The sequence below is a fragment of the Bison bison genome, unplaced genomic scaffold, assembly GCF_000754665.1.
Source record: "Bison bison bison isolate TAMUID 2011002044 unplaced genomic scaffold, Bison_UMD1.0 scf7180017864473, whole genome shotgun sequence".
NCBI classification, from domain to species: Eukaryota; Metazoa; Chordata; class Mammalia; order Artiodactyla; family Bovidae; genus Bison; species Bison bison.
Genome location: NW_011495034.1, coordinates 19,068,560 through 19,085,954, shown reverse-complemented (window position 1 = coordinate 19,085,954; position 17,395 = coordinate 19,068,560). Strand labels below are relative to the sequence as shown.

At 40.7% G+C, this 17,395-nt stretch overlaps 1 protein-coding gene across 1 annotated transcript in view; it reads right to left on the bottom strand.

Moving 5' to 3' along the window:
- The window catches only part of OGFOD1 (2-oxoglutarate and iron-dependent oxygenase domain containing 1), a 30,358-nt gene extending 13,075 nt beyond the window's left edge, over positions 1–17,283 (bottom strand). The window contains exons 1-4 of the mRNA XM_010861919.1: positions 17,064–17,283; positions 13,185–13,330; positions 9,250–9,296; positions 6,541–6,641 (exon numbers count right to left, since the gene is read on the bottom strand). Coding sequence (XP_010860221.1) covers positions 6,541–6,641; positions 9,250–9,296; positions 13,185–13,330; positions 17,064–17,217 — 448 coding nt within the window. The 5' untranslated portion in view covers positions 17,218–17,283. The remainder of the gene's footprint in view (positions 1–6,540; positions 6,642–9,249; positions 9,297–13,184; positions 13,331–17,063) is intronic.
- Positions 17,284–17,395: the final 112 nt, after the last annotated feature.

The following is a 17,395-nucleotide window of genomic DNA, read 5'->3' as shown; positions in this document are numbered from 1 at the left end:
AAAACCCCCCCCCAAAAAAAAAAAAAAAAACAACCCTCCACTAAACTCCATCGGGGAGCTTGGATGTTTTGTGGACAAGCCACCTGTGCCCTTGTCTGGTGCCCTGGAATAAATGCTGTACTTTTCCTCACACAACCCGGAGCCAGCACACTGGCTTTGCTGTGCACTGCGAGCAGCCTACATTTCATTGAGTGACGTAAGGACATATTAAAAGGACACAAAGGTCCGCTTAAAGGGGTTCCCCTTGATCAAATCAAGGACAATATGGGCATCAACATAATGACAGGAACCATTACATAAATAGTAACTCTTAAATCCACACTGACATAAATAAATGGGTAGGGACTTCCCCGGTGGCCCAGTGGTTAAGAATCCATCTTGCAATGCATGGGATGTTGGTTCAACCCTTGGTCAGGAAATGAGGATCCCACATTCCCTGAGGGCTCCACACACTGAAACTCCTGAGCCCAAGCACTGCAACAAAAGATTCCACGTGCCACAACTAAGACCAGATGCAGCCAAATAAATATATATATTTTTTTAATGAGTAAATAACTGGGGAGATGGCAATGTTTTCTTTACAAAAGAATAACAATTAATAATAGAAAAGAAATTATTTTATTAGAAAAACCACCATCTGGCAACCTGCATAGTAATAATGTAATAAAAAGAAATATCGGGCTTCCAGTTCAAGATGGTGGAGTAGAAGGACATGCGCTCATCCCCTCCTGCGAGCACCAAAATTGCAACCAGCTGTTGAACAACCATTGACAGGAGGAAGCTGGACCCACCGAAAAACAATACCCCACGTCAAAAGAAGAAGCCACAGTGATATGGTAGCAGGGGGCGCAATCACAATAAAATCAAATCCCATACCCAGCGGATGGGTGACCCACAAACTGAAGAACAATACTACTAAAGAAGTTCTCTCACTGTTGTGAAGCTTCGGAACCCCACATCGGGCTTCTCAGCCTGGAGATCTGACAAAGGGACTGGGAATCCCCAGGGCATCTGACCTTTAAGGCCAATGGGATTTAATTATAGTATTTCCACAGGACTGGGGGAAACAGACTCCAGTCTTAAACAAAACCATGTATACACCAGGACCTAGAGGAAAGGAGCACGGGCCCCACAGGAGACTAAACCAAAACTACCTGCTGGTGTTGGAGGGTCTCCTGTGGAGGCGTGGGTTGCCAGGGGCTCACCACGGGGATGAAGGCACTGGCAGTAGCAGTCTGGGAAGGCCCCCCTTGGCATAAGCCCTCTTGGAGGTCACCATTAACCCTACCATAGAGCCTGTAGACCCCAGGGCAGTGTTGCCTCAGCCCAAACAACAGAGAGGGATCGAAACCCCACCCATCAGCAGATAATTGGATTACAGCTTTACTGAGCAAGGCCCTGCCCACCAGAGCAAGACCCAGTTTTTCCCAGTCCCTCCCATCAAGAGGCTTATACAAGCCTCTTAGCCTCCTCCATCAGAGGGCAGACAGAAGAAGCAAGAAGAACCACAATCCCACAGCTAGAATCCCAGGGACAGGGGAGCCTAGTGGGCTTCCGTCTATGGGGTCACACACAGTCGGACACGACTGAAGCGACTTAGCAGAACAAAAACCACATTACATCCAGGAGGAGAAAGTACAAAGTTATGTCCCAGATGAAGGAAGTGAAGTCGACCAGTTGTGTCCGACTCTTTGCAACCCCATGGACTGTAGCCTATCAGGCTCCTCCGACCATGGGATTTTCCAGGCAAGAGTGCTGGAGTGGATTGCCATTTCCTTCTCCAGGGGATCTTCCCAACCCAGGAATCGAACCCGGGTCTCCCGCATTGCAGGCAGACACTTTATTGTCTGAGCCACCAGGGAATCCCAGATGAAGGGAGAAGATAAAACCCTACAAAAACAACTAAATGAAGTGGAGATAGTCAACCTGACAGAAAAAGAATTCAGAATAATGATAGTGAAGATGTTCCAGGATCTCAGGAAAACAATGGAGAAGATGCAAGAAATGTCTGCCAAAGACCTAGAAGAAATAAAGAACAAACAAACAGAGATGAATAATACACTAGAAGGAATCAATAGCAGAATAACAGAGGCAAAAGAACGGATAAATTACCTGGAGGACAGAATGGTGGAAATCACTGCCACAGAGCAAAATATAGAAAAAAGGATGAAAAGAAATGAAGACAGCCTAAGAGACCTCTGGGACAACACTAAATGCACCAACATTCGAATTATAGAGGCCCCAAAAGGAGAAGAGAGAGAGAAAGGACCTGAAAAAATATTTGAAGAGGTAATAGCTGAAACCTTCCCTAACGTCGGAAAGGAAACAGTCAACCAAGTCCAGGAAGCACGGAGTCCCAGGCAGGATAAACTCAAGGAGGAACACACCGAGACACAGTGATCAAACTGACAAAACTTAAAGACAGAGACAAAATATTAAAAGCAACAAAGGAAAAACAACAAACAACATACAAGGGAACTCCCACCAGGCTATCAGCTGATTTCTCAACAGAAACGCTACAAACCAGAAGAGAATGGCAGGATATATTTAAAGTGATGAAAGGGAAGAACCTACAACCAAGAATACTCGGCCCAGCAAGACTCTCAATTAGATTTGATGGAGAAATCAATAGCTTTAAAGACAAGCAAAAGTTAAGAGAATTCAGCACCACCAAACCAGCTTTACGACAAATGCTAAAGGAACTTCTCTAGGCAAGAAACACAAAAGAAGGAAAAGACCTACAGAAAGTAAACCCAGAACAATTAAGAAATGGTAACAGGATCAAATGCACTGATCAAAAGACAAAGACTGGCTGGGAGACGAAAACACCTGCGTGTATGCATTTCCATTTACCACATCACTCTGCTTGACTCCCCAAACCGTATGTAATTACTTTATACTGTTAGGTTAATCATGTTCCCACTATGGCCTGCAACTGTAATTATCTTTCATTTTTTTATCTGGCTATTGATTGTGAAAACTGAAAAGCATCTTTTACTATTGTGATTATGTAACTATTACTTAATACCATTGTATCATGATCGATCAACAGAAAAATAATAGAACTCTGTACCACTATGATTTAATAGAAAAACCTATAATCACTTTTTAAAATCCAGATGTATGTCAGAATGATCTTGGAATTTTTTGAAAAAATACAAATGACCAGGTATTACTTTTTTCCTCCAGAGCTCCAGGTATATTTTTAAAGAGCAGCCATGTTTAAAAACAACTGGACTATATGATGATCTTTCACTTTTATCTAGTTTTGTTTCACTTTTTCTATTTCATATTCAGTGCTGCCATTTCATTTAGGTTATGTTTTCCAGTTTCTCCACCTCTTTTTTTTTGATGTCCTTTTTCAAGCCCTCATCAAGCATAGTAGAAAAGCTTTTGTATACATATATATAAATATGTATAATATACATATTTTAAAAAACTTATGAATTTTTGCCTAACTAAAAAATGTATGACATTTTGATTCCACTTTTACAGAATGCTATATTCCTAATTTAAAAAATAGATATGCAACAAACAACAAAGGTTTACTATATCTAGCACAGGGAAGCGAAGCGCAAGTCGCTCAGTCACGCCCAACTCTTTGCGACCCCATGGACTATACAGTCCATGGAATTCTCCAAGCCAAAATACTGGAGTGAGTAGCCTTTCCCTCTCCAGGGGATGTTCCCAACCCAGGGATTGAACCCAGGTCTCCCGCATTGCAGGCGGGTTCTTTACTAGTGGGGCCACAAGGGAAGCCCACAGCACAGGGAACTACAGTCAATAAATATCTTGTAATAAGCTCTAATGGAAAATAATTTCAAAAATTATGTATGTATAACTGAATTAATCACCTTGCTGTGTACCTGAAACATTGTCAGATATACTTCAATAAAATATATTAAGAAAAAAAATCAGTGGATGCTAAAACAAGTGAATCAAATTTTAATGAGAAATGGGATATTTACATAAAGTGTCTCCCTACAAAATATTTATTACCTTAAAGACAAGAACAAGTTTACAGTGGAAAAACCTGATGTCAGCTACCACCGTAATTAAGTAATCACTTCATTAAGCACTGGTAATATGACATACTATCTACTGCATGATAAGATGCAGTAATAAGCACACATGAGAAATCAGCAGACAAACCCAAACTGAGGGAAGTTTTACGATATAACTCATCTGTAAATTGTCAGAAGCATCAAGATTATAAAAGTCAAGGAAAGACTAAGGAACTGTTGTAGACTTAAGGAGACCAAGAAGACATGAGAACTAAATGCTATGCACAACCCTGGACAGGACCCTTTTGCTAATAAAGGACCAAACCACAGAACCTGAATGGAGTCTGTGGATTAGATGGAAGTAACATATCAAACCTAATTCCTGGTTCTGATCATTTATTACTATCATGTAGGAGAAGGTCCTTGTTGCAGGAGTTACTGAAGTATTCAGGGGGTCACAGAGCATCCTAAAGGCAACCTATTCTTAAATAAAATAGAAAAAATTCATTTGTATTATTCTCACCACTTATCTGTTTGAAACTACTTCAAATTATCCCCCGACCCCCAGAATAAGGGGCATATGAGAAACTTCCCTGGTGGTCCAGCGGCTAAGACTCCATACTCCCAATGCAGGGAGACCAGGTTTCATCCCTGGTCAGAGAACTAGATCCCACATGCCACTACCAAGACCTAGCACAACCAGATAAATAATTGTTTTTAAAAAAGGGATGTGACATAGCTCTATGTCTAAGTTATCCTCAAAATGTTGTTACCAATTTGTACTTCCCCAGGACAATGTATGAGAGTAAACCCAAATCAGAATTTTATTCAGTAAAAACAAAACAACCCAAAACGCTTATCCTTCCAGCTGAAAATCAAACACGCTTTCAAAAGGACATGTACATGCTCAGAAAGGGAGCTGGAAGGATGCATTCCAAACTGGTGACAGTGGACATGTCTGAAGAGAAAGGAGGACAAAGAGAAAGAAAGTGAGGGGGACTATCGTGGATTAAATGCTATATTGTTTGACTTTTTCTCCTTAAGAATATATTCAGAGAGGGATAAACTGGGTGACTGGGACTGACATATATGCACTATATATACAGAACAGATAACTAATAGGAGACCTACTATAAAGAACCAGGAACTCTACTCAGTGCCCTGTAATGGCCTATAAGGGAACAGAATCTAAAAAACAGAGTGGATATATGTATATGTATAAGTCATACACTTTGCTGTATAGCTGAAATTAACACAACATTGTAAATAACATATATACTCCAACAGAAATTAAAAAAAAAAAGAATATGTTCATTTATTACCTTCAGAAGAAAAAAAAGGCATTGAGGGGACACTTGTTTCCTAGGAAGTGTAAGAGTGAGTTTACAATATCACCTTTGAATTTCCTGATGCCATATGCAAAGCTTACATGTATATGCATTATTAGCATTTTTCTGAAAATACTGAAACGGAGCAGGACCCTGCAGGGCCCTCCTGGACACAAAAGCCTTTCTGTGTCCTCCATTTCTTGCTTATGAAAAAAAAAAAAAAGGCTTGTCTCCTAGGCATCCCCAAGTTCCAAAGAGCAGGCTCAAGCAGTTAATGATTAGGACACAACAGTCACGGACTCCTAATTCCTTCTGAAGGGACAGAGGTAAGAATTTGATGCACATTTCTGAGCTATCCTTCAGAAACTAAGACAACCCCCTCACCACCCAGGTGGAGGATGGTAACATCAGGCTGACCACAAGCAACACAGAGCCCCTAGACTGGTTGGAACCAGAAGGTCGATGACTGAGATTCCCAACATTTCACAGCTACCTCACCACTAACCGATCAGAAGGTCCACGAGCTATTATGCATCTGAAAACCCTCTGCCTTGTCTTTAAAAATCCTTCCTTGAAAGCTACTGGGAAGTTGAGATTTTCTTTTTTGAGTGTGAGCTGCCCTTTCTCCTTGCTTGGCATTTTTATTTTGCTGCAAAGACTACTGTCAAGAGTTTGGCTTTATGGGACTTCCCTGGTGGTCCAGTGGTTAAGAATCCACCTGCCAATGCAGGAGACATCGTTCAATCCCTGGTCCAGGAAGATCCCACATGCCATGGAGCAACTAAGCCCTCATGCTCTAGGGCCTGTGTCCTGCAACAAGAGAAGCCACCAAAATGAGAAGCCCACACATCAAAACTAGACAGTAGCCCCCACTTACAGCAACTAGAGAAAGCCCAGGCACAGCAATAAAGACCCAACACAACCAACGAAAGAAAGACAGAAAGTGTGGCTTTGTGTTTAGTGGGAACACTAACCTTGCTTGGTTACAACACAGTCATAGCTCTCATCACACTCCCAAAGAGAACCCTGCCTTATACCTTCCAAGATGGACATTTCTCTATCTGAGCTGGGTCAGACCATCCTCACTAAGATACTAACATTATGAAGGGATACACAAGTCTAGAATTTGCAACACTGACACTGTCTTCCCATAATCCTTTAGTTAAAGCTGTTAAATTTCAGCGACAACAAGGTTTTATCTCTCTTACCTGAGAATTCGTACTTAGCACAGGACATGTCAATGGTTGACTCCAGGTCAATCTTGGAAATGTCTGAAATCCAAGACCGGAAATGTTCAAACAGAATTTTCCTAGAAATGTAAACAAAAGATAACTTGTTATACCATGATGGGGGCTTCATTTCGATCTATGACATAACTGTTTTTCCCTGCAGGTTTTGGTTAATTGAAGAGCCATTCTTGAGAATGTTCTTCACTTTAAACTTGCCAAGTTTAAGACTAGTATTCCCAGGGAAATAAATGCAAACCTCTCTACTGTAATATATTTTGTTCTAATGTTTTAGCTTATTTTCTTCCTCTTAAATTTATAGTATTGCCCTATCATGATAGCGGTCTGGCCTTTGACAGCAGAATACCAATGTTCTAGTCCAAAGTTACTGACTTCTAGACATGCTTTTCAGCACTAACACTAGCTCTATTATTTAATGAACACTTGGGTGGGTAGCACTGTTGAGGATTAAAAACTTTAAACTACAGTAATGGTGACTACTATGTTAATTGTGTAACAATCAATAAACTTTTTTCATATAAGTTCTGATACTAAGATGATACCAAAGAAAAGATGGTTGAACATTTCCATTTACAGCTAAAGTGGCTCTGTATAGAACTCTAACACAATTTAAGACTCACTAAACTCTGAAATTAGGTTAACTTTGATGGATCAACATTTTTATGTCAATTTTATCTCCATAAAATTGGGGAAAATATTTAAAAAAATATTTTTAAAGGGTTTATGTGAGTTCAAATTTTGCACATGAAGAGATAACACTGTTTCAATCATCTTAATCCAAATGTACATAACTGAAATCCCCATAAAATGCAATTGTGCTGTTAATAACTAAAGATCAAGCTCCAGGTTGATCCCCTGAAATTTTATTACCAAATATCTTTTTATACTGTATACTACCCAATCCAGAACGTTCCAGAATATATTGTATTTGTTAGTCCAACCATAAGTGCCATGTAACTTTTACAGGCAGAGTTGCAAATTAGAACAGACCAGCAAAGCAAACTGCAAACCAGGCTTCAGGTAAAGTGGGTGGTCAAAGTCTTGGGTCTTAAACATTTATGCAACTGATATTATCAAAGCCTTCCATCCCTCTTTTACTGGTAACATCAGCTGCCACAAATTTATTCCATAGAAAGCTCTTCCTCCGGTCATCCCACGAAGCTGTCACAATTATAGGGCTATTTTCTGCCATCATTCTTATTTGTTAACAGTACTCATGAGAGAAATCACAGAACCTAACGGGGAAATAAAAAGGTCACCTTTCTGTAAAGACAAGGAATTCCATCTCTCACACCATCTGGCTTTTACCATTTGGGTACAGAATGTAACTCAATCCCAGAGGAAAGAAATGCTGATCAGAGGCATGGTGTGAACTAATGAGACAATGCCCTAAAAGTATGGCCTTGGGGGAAAAAAGGTCTAAATATCTGTGAACTGTTACGAGTACAGTTAACAAATACTTCAGGTTTTAGAATAAAGAATCTGTGCAGACTGCCATTATTTTTGGAATTATCATGGGGGGGGGGCATGGAAAAAGAACAGGATGAGAAAAAAATAACTTGTATAGATGAAAAATAAACAGCTTTTACGAAGTAACATGTGTCTAGTGTAGCAAAACTAGGGGAAAAAATCCTATAATAAGTAAAAAGAAATTTTAAAAACCTATAATCCTATTAGCCAGATTTAAACATACCATTCTTACAAGTCTTTTTCTTTGTATACACATAGGTATACAGATAAACGTTTCTTTTTTCCAAATGAGATCACACCTTGTGTGTTATTTTTAACTTCTTTTCTCTTTATATTTTTCTAGCCTGTGCCTTTGCCAGCAGTATCACATTTTATAAATCACTTCAAAAAACACTGCAAATTTAACTGGGACAAAATAGTAATTGTGTGAGATACTGAGTCTCAGAAAAATTAAAATGTAAAAAAAAAAAAGCGTCTTGGAATTGATGAAACAACTACCATACTCATGTGCTGAGTATTTAATGGTATTAGTTCAGTTCAGTCACTTAGTTGTGTCTGACTCTTTGAGACCCCATGGACTGCAGCACACCAGGCTTCCCTGTCCATCCTGGAGGTTGCTCATTTAATGGTATAGTTTTCCACTTTGTTCTGTACCATTATCTGTATAACTCTTGATGGACGGCCATTTAATTTGTATGTAATTATTCACTATTATAATAAACAATCTTGTATGGAATCTTTGAGCACGTCCTTATTTTCACAGGACAAATTCTTGTATGTGGAATTATACTACAAAAAGCAAGCACAATTTTAAGTGTTTTGATACATTTTTCAAAACCATCTTCTAAGAAAAATTGCAGCATTGTATATCTACACTTCTGTCAACCCTGGGGCTTTTGTTTTAAACATATGTCAACCTGATGATGTGAAAGACGGTACCGCCAGTGTTAATTTGTTTTCCTGGTTACTAACACAGTCATTTTATCACTGACAACTTTGGCCATGGAATCAGACAGACATGGATCTGTATCTCAGCTCCATTTTCCCCTAGATAACTTTGAAGAAATTACTTACTTTCTGTTTCCTCCTCTACAAAAGGGGACAATAATGCCAACAAAGATGGCATGATGTAACATTTAAAGCACTTACTCCTTTGCCTGGCACATACTAGGCACCCAACAAGTATGAGTACTCCTTTACCTTAAAGCACAGATGTGGGGCTCTCTTCTCTTCTTCAGATCATCAGACTTGACCATGAAAAAACAAAAAAAGGATTTCCTTCATAAATCAGACACACAGAGCAGAGCAGTTTAGGACGGGAGCATGCTGGCAGCCCAGCGCTGTCATTAACAGCCTGGACTCTGAAGCCGAATTGCCTGGGGTTGACACGTGGCCCCCTCCATTTGGCAGCTCTGTGACTTGGGCACGCTGCTTAGCCTCTCTGTGCCTTATTCACTCCACAAATACTTACAAAGGCATTACAGCAGAGCTTATATATTCTTGTGGGGGAAAGACAATAAACATTAAAAGTTGATTATTAGAATAAAAAAGGTGAGAAATGTCAAGGGAAAATAAAGCAGAGTATGAGGGACCAGGAGTGCTAAGAGCAGGGAAGGGCTTGCAATATAAATTCGGTGGCCATGTTAGACCATGCACGTGCAGCAGAGGCCTGAAGGAAGCTGGGAAGTGTACCCAGGGAAGATCTCAGCAAAGCAGATTCAGTGTCCTGAGTGGGGAGAATGCCTGGCCTGTTGAAGAAATCAGAGGATGTGGCTTAGTGAGTTGGAGGGAAGCAGCAGATAGTGGGGCCAAAGATGTAATGGGAGACACACAACCACTCTGGTTTTTGCTCAGACAAATGAGAACCATAGGAGATTTTGAGCAAAACTTTTTAGAACTGAGATGAAATTCACTTAACATACAATTTACTATTTTAACATCTCCAAGAATGTAATTCAGGGGACTTACAATGTTTTCACATGTGCAACTATCATGCACGCACGCTCAGTTGTATCCAGCTCTTTGCAACCCTGCGGACTGTAGCCTGCCAGGCTCCTCTGTCCATGGAATTCTCTAGGCAAGAAAACTGGAGTGGGTTGCCATTTCCTACTCCCACTATCTAATTCTAGAATATTTTCATCACACCAAAAATAAACCCTTTACCTATTAGGCAGTCATTCCCCATCCCCACCCCCAGCTCCTGGCAACCACTGATGTACTCTCTACATTTTGCTGGTTATTACCTATAAATGGAATCACACTATATGTGGCCTTCTGTGTCTAGCTTCTTTCACTGAGCTTGTTTTCAAAGTTTACCCATGTTGCAGCAGTATTTAGTACTTCATTCCTTTTTCTGGCTGAATAATACTCCACTGTATAGACATACCACTTTGATCTATCCATTCAATATCAGTTGATGGATACTGGGTGTTTCTACTTTTTGGCTATTATAAATACTGCTGCTTTGAAATCTGAGTACAAATTTTTATGTGAGCAAATGATTTCAATTTTCTTGAGTCCATTAACATTTTAAACAAACACAATGGCTGTACGTGGGCCAAGGGCAGAAGCAAGGAGAGTAGTTAATCCACCAACAGGATAATCCTGGTAAGAGAAAAGGCTTGGGTCAGGTAACAGCTATTAGCAGTGGAAGTGAAAAGTGTGTTTTTCTGAATATATTCTGACAGTAGATCCAACAGAATTTTCCACTGGAATGGAGAAGAGGTGTGAGCGAGGAATGAAGGATAACCTCAAGGTTTCTGGCCTGGGTTACTGGAAAGACTGACGCTCATCAACTGAGATGGGGGGAAACTGTAGGTGGAGCAGATTTAGGGTAAGAAGACAAGCAGTTTAGTTTTTGAAAGTGTGAAACACTTAACAGATATCCAAAAGTGGAGGCAAAGCCATGAGACTCCCTGGAGTCTCCAAGGGCGAAGTCCTAGAGTACTCTGCCATTAAGAAGCCAGGTACCAAAGGAAGACCTGCCGAAGGGAACTAAGAAGGACTTGCCGGTGAGGCAGAAGGAAAATGAGTGTGAACGTAAAGTATCCTGAATGTAAAGTGAAAAACAAAAGAAAAACCAGGCTACTCCTAATGACTAACTTGGTCAGGAGAACGGGAAGTTGTTATAGAACCAATTATCAAGTCAATTCACAGCACAAGTAAAGAAAAAGGGCTACGAGTGAAGCTTGATGGGACGGGAGACGGGAAGCAGGTTTACGCTCACTGTCTTCGGGTGAAGAAGCCCCACAGCGAGCACAGAGAAAAACTATTCACACAAGTTCCATTAAGCACCGCTGGGATCTAACGTAATGGTTTCTTCTTTTTCCCTCACTACCTTAGGGCCGTTTTTACTATTTTGCCTCTCGTGGACTTCACAGAAGTATTTTCCATCTACCGAATTGCATTAAGTAAAAACCAGTTTGGCTTCTCAACTTCAGTAATCGGATATGCATATAGCCCTAAATTAACAGAAGAGGCCTAGTGTTATCAAAGCTGATATAATTACAAAAACAGATGACTATGATTTTTATTAACTTATACAACTTCACTATGGATACAAGCTATTTTTCATTAGATCTCCAGAATTAAGAGGAGAACATCATTTGTGTATTTAACCAGATTAAATCATACATATAAAAGGCCCAAAGATAGACAGATTGGGGGAAACAACCAGCTCGAGTGCAAAAGACTAAACACAAGACAGAGGAATTTGTTACTTTTACCTTAGATAAGAAGAAATAAAAGGGAAAATGGAAAGAAAACAAGATAGTTCTTCATCCTCACTTTTTTGTGATTTTAAGGGCTGTCTTTGTTTTAGAAAGATCTCCAAGAGTGATGTACACCCTGCAATGAAAAATATCCCTCCAAACTGGGGAAACCAATGACCTATATATTTTTAAACCTAGCATGGGCCTCGCTTCTAACAGCAGGAAAACAAGCCTTGATTTTGAGTTAGTCTTCTGTCAAATTCAATTGTCCACCCATTTAAAAAGACTAGATCTAACTCTCTACAAGACATATGACAATACATAAATCCACCTAAACAAAAGACACAAACTCAAAATTTTAATTGGTTAGTGGCTCAGACAGTAAAGAATCTGCCTGCAACGAAGGAGACCCAGGTTCAATCCCTAAGTCAGGAAGATCTCCTGGAGAAGGAAATGGCTACTCCAGTATTCTTGCCTGGGAAATCCCATGGACAGAGGAGCCTGGCAGGCTACAGTCCATGGGGTCGTAGAAGAGTCAGATACGACTGAGCAACTAACACAGCATCTTCCAATGTACTACTCTCTATTATACCACTCCCCAAAATGTACTTATCAGCTTTCTGTACTTCTTGACTATCTTTCACCATCACTACCACCTCTATAATTTTAAATTTTAAAGGCTTTCAGGGCAGGAACTAGCAAAGACTCCCCCATAATAATTATTAACACCTAACACATAACCTAGATAGTATATTAAAAAGCAGAGATATTACTTTGCCAACAAAGGTCAGTCTTGTCAAGGCTATGGTTTTTCCAGTGGTCATGTATGGATGTGAGAGTTGGACTGTGAAGAAAGCTGAGCCCTGAAGAATTGATGCTTTTGAACTGTGGTGCTAGAGAAGACTCTTGCGAGTCCCTTGGACTGCAAGGAGATCCAATCAGTCCATCCTAAAGGAGATCAGTCCTGGGTGTTCATTGGAAGGACTGATGCTGAGGCTGAAACTCCAACACTTAGGCCACCTCATGTGAAGAGTTGACTCATTGGAAAAGACCCTGATGCTGGGAGGGATTGGGGGAAGGAGGAGAAGGGAACGACAGAGGATAAGATGGCTGGATGGCATTACCGACTCGATGGACATGAGTTTGAGTGAACTCTGGGAGTTGGTGATGGACAGGGAGGCCTGGCGTGCTGTGGTTCCCGGGGTCACAAAGAGTCAGACACGACTGAGTGACTGAACTGAACTGAACACACAGTAAACACTCAGGTTATGTTAAATAAATGAATGCTTTTAACAACGTCAAGACCAGACCAGGACCCCCAGTGGCAAACCCAAACTAAAACCTCAAATTGATAAGGTATTGAATGATTTTTATAGACAATGACTTTCTGAAGTGGAAAAGCTAATGTGAAAGGGGCATAAATACCTGCTGGAATTTATATAAATCATTATACTTTTCATGGAAGTCCAAGTTCAAAAGTTCCTTCTGAAGTCCTTCCAAGAAGTTTTGGCTTTGGATGAAGTTTGGGATCACGCAGTGAAGAAAGGGGTCCATGTCCATGACAATGGCTTCTGTTGGGAAGAAAGTGTTATCTGTGACTTTTCCTTCTTGTATTTTTGACTCATGAACAGCACAGCAGAGAGAATACAAAAGGGATGGTGATGAATTTTTGGAAACTTAGTACCTAAAGTCAAAGATTTTGGGGAAGAACTATAAGTTCTTTTTCTTTTCTCTTCCCAGTCAATACTACTTTTCAAAGGTATTGTGCTTAACAATGTTAGGCCTTAAGATGAGTATAGGTGATGTCACTAAATTAAGACTCCTGCTGTTTTGGAGAGTTTTTTAGTTCACTGATTGCTTACTCAGCTGAATGCATTTTAGTCTTAATTCATTTCCCCCCAAACTTCAAATGAAAGCAGCAAATTAAAAAAAGAATAGCAATACTGGCTGGCAATTTTTTTTCAATCCTTTTTCTTTCCCTAAGGTACTGCTAGAGAAAGTCATAAAATACATATATATATTTTTTAAACTGGGTCAGTCATGACCTCCTCTAACTCCTTGAGTTTTATCTCAACGTTTTACCCACTAAAGCTGGTGGGAGAGATTATGTACCCCTCTAATAAAACTCACGGCCACCACCACGCACCAGGTGCCAGGCACAGTGGGGCTTCATAGTGTTAAAGCTTACAGGTGTTATCTTGTTTAGTCTTTTCAACAGTTTTAAGGTAGACCCCATCACTATCTCTATCCCACACAGAAGGAAACTACAAAATCCCTGGTGTACAGAGCTTCAGCATGAAGCCATCGCTTTACATGTGATCCGGAACACCCAAGACTCATCTTCTTAAAGCACCTAACCAATGAAACAAAAAACCAGTGCTCGATTCGGCAGCACTTATACTAAAATTGGAATGATACAGAGAAGATTAGCACGGCCCCTGCGCAAGGATGACACACAAGTTCTTGAAGTATTCCATATTTTTATGTATGGCAAAACCAATACAATATTGCAAAGTAAAAAAATAAAATAAAAATAATAAAAAAATATTAGAACACGCTGATAGCCATGCCCACAAAGAATATAATACTTTTGTTAGATTTGGCTGCATTAGCTATATGTGGAAAAAGAAAAAAAGAAAAAAAAAACCTGGCAAACTTTAGAAGTGAAAGTATGATGCATTAAGCAGAGTCCTTATCTTACAAGGTGATATTTGAAGCTGAGGATGAAATCATTTGAGGCAGGTTCCTTCTTTTGTTCAAACCATGTTTACTTCCGTGGGTCATGCTGTTGAACTACAGGCCAGCAAAACTGAGTAAGCCCAGGTGCCTACAGTCAGGCAGCTCTCAACACATGCTCTGGCTACGCGATCACAGGACAAACAAGCATCACCTTCAGAGGAAAAACCTGCAAAAGCCACTCGACTAGGTGTCCAAATGCTTACTGGTCCTTACTCAGAAAAATATGTATTGATACATGCAGGCATTAGCTCATTAATCACTCTCATCTTTCCCAGAGAAATATTATAGATTAAAAGGCAAAATGGTTGTCCAAGGAGGTCTTACAAATAGCTGAGAAAAGAAAAGACATGAAAGGGTAAGGAGAAAAGGAAGGACAGACCCATTTGAATGCAGTTCCAAAGAACAGCAAGGAGAGATAAGAAAGCCTTATCAGTGATCAATGCAAACAAATAGAGGAAAACATCAGAATGCGAAAGACTAGAGATCTCTTCAAGAAAATTAGAGACACCAAGGGAACATTTTATGCAAAGATGGGCACCATAAAAACAGAAATGGTATGGACCTAACAGAAGCATCATAAGAACAGAAATGGTATGGACCTAACAGAAGCAGAAGATATTAAGAAGAGGTGGCAAGAATACACAGAAGAACTATACAAAAAAAATCTTCACGATCCAGATAATTACGATGGTGTGATCACTCACCTAGAGCCAGACATCCTGGAATGTGAAGTTAAGTGGGCCTCAGGAAGCATCACTATGAACAAAGCTAGTGGAGGTGATGGAATTCCAGTGGAGCTATTTCAAATCCTAAAAGATGATGCTGTGAAAGTGCTGCATTCAATATGCCAGCAAATTTGGAAAATTCAGCACTGGTCACAGGACTGGAAAAGGTCAATATTCATTCCAATCCCAAAGAAAGGCAATGCCAAAGAATACTCAAAATACCACACAATTGCACTCATCTCACACACTAGCAAAGTAATGCTCAAAATTCTCCAAGCCAGGCTTCAACAGCATGTGAACCATGAACTTCCAGATGTTCAAGGTGGATTTAGAAAAGGCAGAGGAACCAGAGATCAAATTGCCAACATCTGCTGGATCATCGAAAAAGCAAGAGTGTCCCAGAAAAACATCTACTTCTGCTTTATTGACTATGTCAAAGCCTCTGACTGTGTGAATCACAACAAACTGTGCAAAATTCTTAAAAGAGATGGGAATATTAGACCACCTTCCCTGTCTCCTGAGAAATCTGTATGCAGGTCAAGAAGCAACAGTTAGAACTGGACATGGAACAACAGATTGGTTCCAGATAAGAAAAGGAGTACATCAAGGCTGTATATTGTCACCCTGCTTATTTAACTTATATGCAGAGTACATCATGCCAAACGCCGGGCTGGATGAAGCACAAGCTGGAATCAACATTGCCAGGAGAAATATCAATAATCTCAGATACGCAGATGACACTACCCTTATGGGAGAAAGTGAAGAAGAACTAAAGAACCTTTTGATGAAAGTGAAAGAGGAGGGTGCAAAAGTTGGCTTAAAACTCAACATTTAGAAAACTAAGATCATGGCATCCGGTCCCATCACTTCACAGCAAATAGATGGAGAAACAATGGAAACAGTGAGACTTTATTTTCTGAGGTTCCAAAACCACTGCAGATGGTGACTGTAGCCATGAAATTAAAAGACGCTTGCTTCGTGGAAGAAAGTTATGACCAACCTAGACAGCATATTGAAAAGCAGAGACATTACTTTGCCAACAAAGGTCCGTCTAGCCAAAGCTATGGTTTTTCCAGTAGTCATGTATGGATGTGAAAGTTGGACTATAAAGAAAGTTGAGCGCCAAAGAATTGATGATTTTGAATTGTGGTTTGGAGAAGACTCCTGAGAGTCTCTTGGACTGCAAGAAGATCCAACCAGTCCATCCTAAGGAAAATCAGTCCTGAATATTCATTGGAAGGACTGATGCTGAAGCTGAAACTCCAATACTTTGGCCACCTGATACGAAGAACTGACTCATTGGAAAAGACCCTGATGCTGGGAAAGACTGAAGGCGGGAGGAGAAGGGGGCGACAGAGAATGAGATGGTTGGAGGGCATCACCAACTCGATGGACATGAGTTTGAGTAGGCTCTGGGAGTTGGTGATGGACAGGGAAGCCTGGCGTGCTGTAGTCCATGGAGTCGCAAAAAGTCGGACACGACTGAGCTACTGAACTGATCTTAGTTTACACAGTAAGGAGCTGAACCCATTGCCCAATGCCGCACAAAGAGTGAAGATGATGCTAACTCGCTAATCTCTAAATCCACAATTTCCACCAACTTGCATGCCCTCTATTTCCTGAAACTTCCTGGCCTTCATTTCTTTCTCTACTGGGTTTCTAAAGCCAAATGAACTTGGATTAAAAAGGGACAGCAGGCCAGGCAGGAGAGTCGGAGGTGGCCAAAGTCACGTTCTCTCCAAGAGCCTCTTGTACTGTAGCTTTGCTGCTCGACTGCCAGGACTTTTTCAGAGGCCCCCCAACCCGGCGCTGTGCCTCCCTCTTCACAGCGCCCGCTTACCGTGGCGGAATGGCGTCCTGCGACTCCAGGCCTCAGCCACTTGCTTTTTCAAAGTTTCCTCTGTGACAGCATCCGAAAACTTCGCCATCACCTCCTTCTTTACTTTTTTCCCCGCCCGGTCAGAACCCGGCTCAGCAGGCCGCTTTCCGTTCATCTCTTCGCTAGCTACAAGATCCACGGCACGCTGAAGTAGCAGCTCTTTTCCTAAGGAGACTATAATTCCCAGAATGCCTCCTTTCCGGTGTTTCCCTACTGCTACCCAATAGAAAGCACCGAGGTAGAGGAAGGTGGAACCAGTACCTGATTTACCAATGGGAGCCCCAGATACTGCA